Below are 10,868 nucleotides of genomic sequence, written 5' to 3' on the forward strand. Positions count from 1 at the left end.
TTCATCTCTGAAGCACTAAAGAAATCAGCTGTGCTCACCCAGCCCCAGCCAGGACTGCCTGCCTCCTCCTATCCCCACAACCCTTACCTTCAAGGTAGGAGTATGGGCAATAAAATCTCCCAGCCTCCACAAGGAGATGCAGAGTGATGGGATTTTGTTTTGTTTTACTGTTTGTGCCTATGCGAGTTTTACACAAAGACCTTCCTGAAGTTCAAAGCATATTTTTAATCTAGAGACATGCTGCAAAGGCTTTCTGAATATGTCAAGGATTTTTTTTTCTTTTGCAGTTTTCTCAAGTGTTGCACTAGCATTTTAAATATGTATCCTCACTGCTTATTTAGTCATGTGTCCAGTTAATTCATTTGTCATATTTCTTACAAAGCAAACACTAGTTATGCACAGAGTAGAAGTGATAGAGTTGATCACTGGTGTTTCCTGATTCAGTACCTACCTGAATCACAGTGTAGGTAGGTAAGCAAGTCTTCACCTGTGGTTAAAAAAAAAAAAAAAGAATCTCAGGCGAAAAGTTTGACTAGTGTCCTAGGTACTCCATTTATATCTTCACCTATTTTCTTTTGTGTTAGATTCGTTCTTTTTAATTGTATTTTATTTTTTATGAGGTCATTTCAATAAAATTCACCCTCTTCTATCCCTCCAGCTCTTTCCAGACATCCATGACTCACTCCATCTCCATTTGACCTTCTTGTTCTATTTAATTAATCACTTGGTCTAGTTAGTACTGCCAGTTTGTGAACAGAAGTAGGGCCATCAGCTGGAGAATGGGCAACCTAACCAAGGGTGGCATCTCTAAGTGAAACTGTTGCTCCCTCCCCGCCCCCAGTGGCCATCAGCTGCCAGTAACTCTTCATCTATGGGTGGAACTCCACTCCCACTCTTTTGTGTGATAAAACTAGCCCTGAGGAGATTCAACGCACACGCACACATACCTTCAAACCCCAGAAAGGGATCCCATGATAAACCAAAGTATGGATACCACCAAAGTCTAGTGTGGTGAACCAATGAGTTTTATTGGGGTTACTTACCAGAGTATGGATGAGGGGTTGCTTAACAGGAGCAGAAATGACTCAAAGATGGCTGCATCATCAAGGCCCACTCAAGCATGGGTGACAGAGCCCAAAAGCATGGATCCTGGAGCACACTGCACAGCCATGCAGGCAGCTCAGCAGGTTGGAGAGTACACTTTTCAGCTATCTCAGTTGGTCTAAATGTCTTCCAGGCAGCTGGAGTGGTTTCTGCTTCTTTAAGGTAGCTTGTTTGGTCTTGGTCTCCTTTGCAGCTCGACTGAGCTGAAAATCTTCTGTACAGTTTAGCTCTGTTAGTGTGAGAGTTGACTTTCAGCTTTTATCATTTACTCTGGTAGAGAGGGGCCTAGTAGGTCTGATCAGTTTCAGGGACTTCCTGAAGCTGTTCTGAGTTGTTTCCTTTCCTGGTTAAAACTTCCTTGTAGAATGGAATGTTTCAATCTCAGAGTAAACTGTTATACAACACATCCATGTGAAATTTTTGATGAACTTGATCTGCAGGAGTTTTGTCCATGACTGTGTAACATCATTTTCAGAAGGGGGCCCCTTAGTGTCCAGGAAATACTTTTGTAAACCTCTAGCTCTTATGCTCTTATTATCCTTCCACCCCTTCTTCTACAAATGGACCCTGAGCTCTGTGTGGAGAGGGGAACGGGGAACTGGTAATACAGATGCTCCATTTAAAGCCAAGAACCCTAGTCTTTTATTCTTTGCACTATGACCAGTTGTGACTCTCTGTTTTAAATCATCGTCTGTTGCTAAAATCAGCTTCTCTGCTGAGGGTTGAGAGCTGCACTAATGTATACGTAAAAAGGTAAGTGTTTAGATGAAGTTAGATCTATGTTCATTTAACGAGACAATGGTAATAGGTTCTTTCCTTGGGCCTGTTACCTACCAAGGTAAGAGTACCAGATATGAGTTCCACTTTGGGAAACATGTCTTAAATTGAATGAAAAACAAAACAAAACAAAACAAAAAAAAAGGTTGGTTACCTCTATAGCATTCACCTGTGAGTATATCTTGCTGAGCTGATTGTTATTGTAGCTTTCAGGATTCACAGCTGGGTAAGACTGTCGATAACTTTTTCTCCCAGTGAGCCTAGAGCACACCTTCCAGAGCTTCGAAAGCTAGCCAGTGAAAAGGCAATCTTCCAAGTCAATATCAGCTTGATTTTTCACATTCTGTGACAAAAGCATGTGGTGCCTTCAGCAATAGGGCTTTATTATCAAGTTCTGGTGGGCAACCAAGAAAAATGGAGATGTCCTGTTACTGTTTTAGGGGTGTTGGAATCCTTGCGGTCAACAACTTGAAGGCAAGCATCTTATTCCTGGCACTTGGCTTTTTGTTTGGTGATCTGTGGCTTCTGAGTTAATATTATCCCCTGTGCAGGGTTATCTACAATTAAACGCTCTAACACAGGAAGGTTATAAAACAGGTCTCCCCACACTTTCCCAAACACCCTACATGTCCGTTAGTCTTCCTCCCACTCCATCAATAAATCTTTTTAAGTTCTTAGCTTTGATTTAAAAAGATTTGTTGTTATAGAAGCTAATTTGTACTTAAAGGAATACATTTTTAAATGTGGAAAAACTTTTCACCAGACAAATAACGCTGAATATTCATTATGTGTGTGGACATTAGGAAGGTGGTGAGAGAGAGACCATCGCCCTACCTGGAGAAACAATTGCTGTTAATATTTTGAGAGTTTTTCTTGTTCTTGAGAAATGTATGTTGTGAGTTCAGTTTGTTGTGTCAAGATAATCAATAGCCGTAATGTTCACTGTATATAAAATTAAGAAGAGAGACATTCTAATTTTCTGGTTACTTGTCCTGACTGTAGAAGTTCTCGTTCATGCAATGTAGCTTGATATTTAAGGAAGTGGTAGTAAAAATGAGACAAAATGTTACAATAAATTCATTTACAGTTTTGGTATTTTCTTTTTCTTGGTTTCTTTTTTGATAAAATTTCTCTGACAAGTTCAGACAACTATATAATCCATTTTAATAACTCTCAACACCCCGCCTTTTCTTACTACCTTCCCATTAATGATTTCCCTTATAAGTCTTTTCCTCAGATTCCTCCCCTTCTGTTTTGCTTTCTTTTGTTTTGCTTTATGACCCCCTGATTTTTAGCAAGGGCAGTCTATGTGACCGCAGTTGGAATTATCCACAGTAGCCTGGTTAATTTACATTTTAAAGTCTTTGATAACCATTTTACAAATCTTCAATATTTGTTAAAATTTCAGTTTTGAAGACCAAACCAATACAGAGTTTAAGAATGTTAACTGAGTTGTGGCTGTTACATAACGAAGATCTGCAGCCAGTTAACTAAAGAAACTGTAACCACAGACATTAGCAGTGGCACACAGCTGTGGTCCCAGAACTCTGGGACACAGAGGCAGAGGCAGGCAGATTTCTGTGAGTTTGAGACCAGCCTGGTCTACAAATTGAGTTCAGGACAGCCAATACTGCACAGAGAAAACCTATCTCAAAAAAATAAATAAATAAAATAAAATAAAGAAGGAGGAGGAGAGAAGAAAGGAAGAAAGAAAGAGAGAGAGAGAGAGAGAGAGAGAAGGAAAGTGTAATCTGTAACCAGTTGACTGGTTTACTGGCAAGGCCAATGAAGTTGTTTTTTTGTTTCTTGCCAATGTTTATTATGTAAAATACAACAATAGTCTAGCCACCACGTTGCTGCTGGCTAGAGTTCCCAGAACCTGCTGTGGTGGGAAGGAAAAGAGAGAAGGTGATTGATAGGTTAGTTTCGGTCAGCTTAACACAAACTAGAGCCATCTTGGAAGGGAGAACCTTAGCTGAGGAATTGCCTCTATTAGATTGGCCTGTGGGCATGTCTGTGGCACATTTTCTTGGTGAATGCTTGATATGGGTGGGCCCTGCTCTCTGTGGAAGGTGCCACTTCTGGGCAGATGGGCCTGGGTGATATAAGAGAGCAGGCTGAGCAAGCCAGTAAGCAGGAGGCTTCCATTGTTTCTGCTTTGGTTCCTGTCTTGAGCTGTTGTCCTGGATTCCCCGGATGAGGAACTGTAACCTGAAACAAATCCTTCTCTCCACAAGCCTGGTATTGATGACAACAGCAAAGAAGTGAACTAGCAGAGGCACTAAGTTGCAGTGAGATGTGGATTACAGCAGGGGATTCTGCTATGCCATCAAACAGAGTGAATGCAGGTAATGCCAAGGTATGTATATTTCAAAAAGGTAGAAGAAAGGAATTGTAAATCTTTTCACCATTAAAAAAGCTTATAAATAGGCAGAGCGTGATGGCTCATGGCTATAACCCAACATTCCAGGGGCCTCTGGAGATAGGGGTAAGAATTTCAGAGTCATGCCTGTCTACATGGTAGGTCTGAGGCCAGCCTGGGCTAAATGAGACTTTTTCTCACAGAAAGAGGAAGGAAGGAAGGAAAGAAGGAAGGAAGGAAGGAAGGAAGGAAGGAAGGGAGGGAGGGAGGGAGGGAGGAAGGAAGGAAGGCAGGAAATGAAGAAAGGAAGGAAGGAAGTGATAAAGCAAAGGTTTGAGGAGACAGATATCTTAAATCTGATTGAAAAAAATATAAAATATTATATAGTGCCCTGTTAATATGTGTAATATTTATGCTTTTATCAATTAAATTTTTTAATTTTGTTTTTGAAAGACAGGGCTTCTCTGTGTAGCCTTGGCTATCCTGGACTCACTTTGTAGACTAGGCTGGCTTCAAACTCACAGAGATCCACCTGCCTCGGCCTCCCATAGTTCTGGGATTACAGGCATGTGCCACTGTGCCCAGCTCAATTAAAAAAATTTAGAAGTTTAAAACATCCAGTTTAGGAAAGTTCCTAGCCCTCAGCCTTGCCATCCATGTATAGACAAGAAATTCGTGATCTGGGGGAAAAAATATACTGAATATTTGAGACCAAAGGGAATATCTCAACCCCTTTGTCTTATTTTTTCCCCCAGTGAGAGTATTTAAACACCACTACAATGGAATGACACACAGACTTCTTTGTCACCATATGGATATATATGAAGTTTTGCTCCTCAACACAGTCATTACACAAAGAAACAACTACGTATCTGTCCCTAAGCTTCACAGCACTAAGTTTATTTTGAACATTGAGCTCCTTTTCTTCAGTCATCTTTCTAACATAAGTATCTCCTGTGCTATGAAATTTTTTTTCTTTAAACATGATAACGTTCAACAGCTGCTTCTTTTGGATATTTAGATTTCAAGCTTACTAATAATTACTATGAAGCAGCTGACAAAAACTTTGCACAAAATATCTTCTTTCAGATTATTTTCCAAATAACCAGCTCCCCACAAGAGCAATTACTAAAGCTCTTTAGCCTACTTTCACCCATAATATAAAGGACATCTTTCACCATCTCCACACAAATCCTGGGAGCCATAAATGATAAGGAGAATTTTTTTTTTTTACTAATTTTGGTGGATGAAATACTATCTATTTTTTTACTTGCATCTGTTGGAAAATTCTTGAGGCTCAGTGCTCAGCGGTTTCTGTCCCCTTATTTTTGAATATAGTTATTCATTTTTCTTTTAACATGATGTTCTATGCCTCTAAGCTTTATATTAAGATGTCAGTCCTATTTGACATGCTAATTAAACATATTTGATTTTTTACCTTTGGCGTCTGTTGTTGAACATACATTTAATTCTGTTTCTCCAGCGTGCTAGGCACAAGTGTAAGTAGTCATTATGGGTTTTTTGCTGATTCGATCACATCTGTGTAGTGTTTCCTTCTGTAAATTTATTTTCTCAGCAGATGAAAACGGAGTGCGGAGTGTCTAACTAAAGGCTTTCTTTTCCAGAGGTAAGGTGAATGCTGAGGGAAACGGAAAGAAATTTCGTTTCCAACAGCTGAGCTAGGAGTTGGGTCCAGACTTTACTTTGTAAGCACACGAGACAACTGCATTTCTATGGACGGTAGTTTCTTTTCAGGACACGAAGAGGAGAATAAGTCTCTGTAAACTTGCTTTGTCGACTGTTACCAAAAATCAGGATTTGGACGCCGCTGTGATTAGGAAGCTGACTTTGGCTTCTCGGTCCTGAGCGTGCTGGACAGTGGCGGTGAACTGAGAGCCGTGATTGGTTAAGAAGGCAGGAGAGGCCTGACCAGATTGGCTCTGGACTCCCCCTATTACCTCACTGCATTCTGAAGGTCTGTCTACCAATGACGGGGCCCCTTACTGGAAAAACCAACTGCTGGAGAGTGCCAAGAGTCCATAACAACGCCCTTTTGAAGTCAGACGGGGTGAGACAAAAGGCAGCTCTCTGGCGGAGCGTCTATGCCGCAGGACGAGAAGAAGATTAGGATGGATACCCCACCCCCCGACCGGGCCCTAGGAAAGCAAAACAAAACCCTGCAACACCAGGTGGACGATGACGAACTGGGGTTTAAGGAAATGGACGGTCTGAAAGAAGCTTTGGCCAACCTCAGGGGACTGTCCGAAGAGGAGAAGAGCGAGAAGGCAATGCTCCGCTCCCGCATCCAAGAGCAATCCCAACTCATCTGCATCCTGAAACGCAGATCGGATGAGGCACTCGAACGCTGCCAAATCCTCGAGATGCTCAATGCGGAGCTGGAGGAAAAGAGGATGGAAGAGATGGAGAAGTTGAAGATCCAGAGTGAGCACACCCAGAAGCTGGAAGACCGCTTTATGACTCTGGCAGCCAACCACGAGCTGATGATCCGCTTCAAGGACGAACACAAGAATGAAAACGTGAAGCTAAAGGAGGAGAACGAGAAGCTGAGGCGGGAGAATAGCAGCCTCTTCAGCCAGGCTCTGAAAGACCAGGAGGCTAGGGTGCTGCAGCTCACAGCACATAACAAGGCCCTGGCAGAGGAATTGGAAGTCTTGAAACAGAGATGTGATCATGATGCCAGCGAGGCAGAGGCCCGAGAGAAAAAGCTGCTGGGTCTGCAGAACCAGCAGGCTTGTGCCCATGCCAAGGAGACAGAGCAGCTGCGCAGCCAGCTGCAGAGCCTCAAGCAGAGACACCAGCAGACCGTGGAACAGATGGCGAAGGAACAGGAGGCGCATAGCAGCCTGAGCGAGGAGCTGCAGGCCAGGCTGCAGACTGTCTCGAGGGAGAAAGAAGAGCTGCTGCAGCTGTCCATGGAGAGGGGCAAGGTACTCCAAAACAAACAGGCTGAGATCCGCCAGCTTGAGGAGAAGTTGGAGACAGCAGCCATGGCCAAGAAGCATGCGCTAGAACGCTTTGAGCAGGAGGCAGTGGCCGTCGATAGCAACTTGAGAGTTCGCGAGCTTCAGCGCAAGGTCGATGGGATCCAAAAAGCTTATGATGAGCTGCGTCTCCAGTCAGAAGCCTTCAAAAAGCACAGCCTGGATCTTTTAAGCAAGGAGAGGGAACTTAATGCCAAACTCCGCCATCTCTTTCCATAAGGAAACTCTGCTTCCCGTTGTCTCCAGTTACTAACTTCAAATATTTGTGCCTTACCATTATGGCAAAAGCAAAGATAATTCACTTACTATACTTTTAAGTACAAAAATCACTTTACTATGAGTTGTTGTTACTGTTGTTGTAAATGTTAATGTTAAGTTCTACCACCTAGAATACATTTAAGATTAACCAGAGTCCCCTCTGTGCCTTTGAAGTTTTCTTAAGGTTATCCGTAACTTCTACCTCATAACGTACTCATTCTCAACCCCAGACACCTTCCTATAGTGTGAAGATTTATGATTTAAAGGATCCTAAAATGAAAGTGCTATCATGAAAAACAGGAAAACGTAGCCCATTAGCCACTGCAGAATGATAGGTTTGTCGGAGCTCTGTAGTTGAGATTAACAAAATAAAATAAAAACAAAAACAAAACAAACAAACAAACAGCTATCAGCATGGTAGAACAAATACTCTGCAGCAAAAAAGTCTGATTGAATCTAATGTCGTATTAGCTTGGTTAAATCATACACTTGTTTACCAAAGCATGAAAGCCAGCTCTGTTACACTCATTGTGTTGAGCCTAAAGATTCAAGTTGGTTAAGTCAACCAATTTTAATATTTTCTGCAAGTTTAGCTGAGTTCCACTTTCCTGGTTTTCTCCTTAATAACCGATAGGATTTAGAGGTGCTCTATTGAGACCCAGTGGCTTCATTTTCCATTTTGCAATATTCTAGTAGGTAAAAAAAAAACTCAGTTTGGGGTAACTGGTCATAGTAGATTGAGTTTGATTTTTATGGTAGCTTATATATTGCCTTCTGTTTCTGTCAATACATTTTCTTGCAATTAACTTGTGTGTGTTTAAAGTCTAAGCTGAATGTGTATATGTTTACTTATGGCATTTTTGTGGGAATAATTAAGTTCTGTAGAAATAGTGTTTTAATACAGTTAAATGTAGATGAATATAAAGTTTTTAAGGAAGTAAAGTCTTCAAGTTAATTTCCAGAATATAAATTATTTTCTTTCCCTCATATTTAGTCATTACGTACACAATTATGAATATCTATAAGATGGATTATAGTATAGTCATTTTCCTCATTCATTTGGTGCAAGTACACCAAAAATTACATAGCAAGTTTGATTTACTGAAAAACTTTTACTTGTGGGTTTTTGTTTGTTTTTTTTTTTTTTTGCCTGTTGTTGTTAGTTTGTTTTTTTTTTTCTTGAGAGAGAGAGAGAGGCAGGCTTATATAGCCCAGGTTACCCTTGAACTCATTATGTAGACATCACAATATAGATGAAGAAAGAAGAATGGTTATATGTGATTGTTGTATATCAAATATTTAAAAAAAATTAAGACTTTTGATGTGTGAGTGCTTTGTCTGAATGTATGTATGACCATGTATATTCCTGTGTCCAAGGAGGTTAGAAGGCCTCATCAGATTCTCTGGAATTGGTGTCATGGATGGTTATAAGCTACCATGTGTGTACTGGGAACTGAACTAGGGTCCTTAGCAAGAGCAACAAATGTCCTTAACCACTGAGTCCTTTCTCCATCCCTCACTGTGTAAACACTTTTCGTTTCACCCTCAGACAACTCAAGAGAGGATGTGTTGTCACTATTTTATAGATGAAACAGTGAGACTCTAAGAGGGTGGCTTATCTAAAGCTGCAAAGCTTTAGGCAGACAGAAGTGAGATTGAAACTGAAGGCTATTAGGCAGGGTGCCATGAGACTCCCTGACTTATTTTAAATCTTTATTGTCACTGTCATGAAATTACTGTTTTAACACAGGGCCTCATAATTTTATTATTGTGCATGGCATTGCCAGTTGAGTAAGCAAGTCTGCTCTCTGCCTCTAAAATCCATGTTTTCTCCCAGTATATGTTACCTTCAAAACACACACACACACACACACACACAGAGACAGACAGACACACATACATACATATGATACAGGGAAGGAGAGGGAAGGGGGAGGGAGGAGATGAAGAGAGAGAGGGGGAGAGGGAGAGAGAAAGACAGAGAGGAGGTTTTATTCCTTGTGTCCACATCACTTTGTATTTAATCTATGACCATTCAAGAATGGGCAATCAGGGTAACTGCTAGGGTACTTTCCCTCAAACAAAAGACAGCAGAATAGACTCTAAACTCAAGCGCTGTATCTGCTGTACAGCAGAACTAAGCATCATTTCTTGGCAGAGTACAAAACTGTAAATCATTGATGTGCCCTGAAGAAATGAGTCTAGTTCTAAAGATGTGTGAGAACTTGCAAATAGAAGCACTGATGGACAGGTAAACTACTTTTTTTTTTTTTTTTTTGAGCACTGTTCCTGTTTCAGAGAGTGAAAATGAATGCAGGCTAGTTCTAGTACAGGAAGGATGGAAAATCTAGGTCTCCACAGTTCCCTTCTATTAAAGTTTTTAAAACATTATTTAAAGTCTCCGAAGGAGCCCTTGGCACTAGTGCCTGTTATCCTACCAAGCCTTTTTACCAAGATACCTATGGAGTAGCTGTGGCCGGGTCAGATGAATCTACCTTCCCCTACTATGAGACTGAGCACAGCTTTGAGATCTTACCTATTAGGCTACAAGGAAAAAAAGATTGTAACTCAGACTTCTCTCCCTAAAACTTATCCTACCCAATCAGATGTGTCTTCCAGCATCCATTTTCCCAAACTAGGCCACCTGGAAATACTTCAGCCACTCATTTTTAGAGGACATGTCGCCATGATTAATTCAGATGAATCGGGTTCCACTACTGTGATGGGAGCGAGGCTAAGCTATAATGGAGCTAGAATGGAGAGGGATGAATGTTTGATGGACCACTCACAGTGCCTGCTGTACTATAGCCACTTAAGTCCCCATGTCATGTCAGGCAGAGGGTGCCTCATAAGACGTTCAATGGTGAGTCTTGAAAACATTAATCAGAATGTGGAACACTGGCTAAAAGTAGACTTTCGCAATTATTTTTCCGTCTTCCTAAGAACAAACTGGTATCTTGTAAATGCTAAAAACTTCTTACCCCTAATAGCCTTGGCTATGCAGTTGAACCTCAGTATTTGATGACCATCTCACTCAGAAAAAAAAAAAATCAAGAACAAAGAGTTTTCCACGTGAAAAATCTGCCTGACCCTTCACTGCAAATCTAAGTGACTGCAGGAATCCACCAGCCACAAGGCCCCAGGCCCACAGGGGGACTCTGGCCTTTGCTAGTTGCCAGATTGTTCTCATCCACACTCTGAGCCACTCTTGTGCGAGCCCATCTAAAATAATTTTCTCTTTCGTATTGAAGGCTTGATAAAGTTTGGATCTTAAATATCAACATGCCCATGCGCTGAAGACTAAGCCCCCAGCAGGGTTACCAATGGGAAGTGGTAAGACTTTAAGAGTTGGAGATTCATGGAAA

The 10,868-nt window shown here is 41.3% G+C and overlaps 1 protein-coding gene across 1 annotated transcript; it reads left to right on the plus strand.

Annotated features, from left to right (window-relative positions):
• The first annotated feature begins 5,945 nt into the window (after positions 1-5,945).
• Ccdc89 (coiled-coil domain containing 89) lies at positions 5,946-9,385 on the plus strand. The gene has a single exon (XM_021644074.2). The coding sequence runs from the start codon at positions 6,346-6,348 to the stop codon at positions 7,462-7,464; it is 1,119 nt and encodes a 372-aa protein (XP_021499749.1). The 5' UTR covers positions 5,946-6,345; the 3' UTR covers positions 7,465-9,385.
• The last annotated feature ends 1,483 nt before the right edge of the window (positions 9,386-10,868 follow it).

The sequence above is a fragment of the Meriones unguiculatus genome, chromosome 14 (assembly GCF_030254825.1).
Source record: "Meriones unguiculatus strain TT.TT164.6M chromosome 14, Bangor_MerUng_6.1, whole genome shotgun sequence".
Taxonomy (NCBI): domain Eukaryota; kingdom Metazoa; phylum Chordata; class Mammalia; order Rodentia; family Muridae; genus Meriones; species Meriones unguiculatus.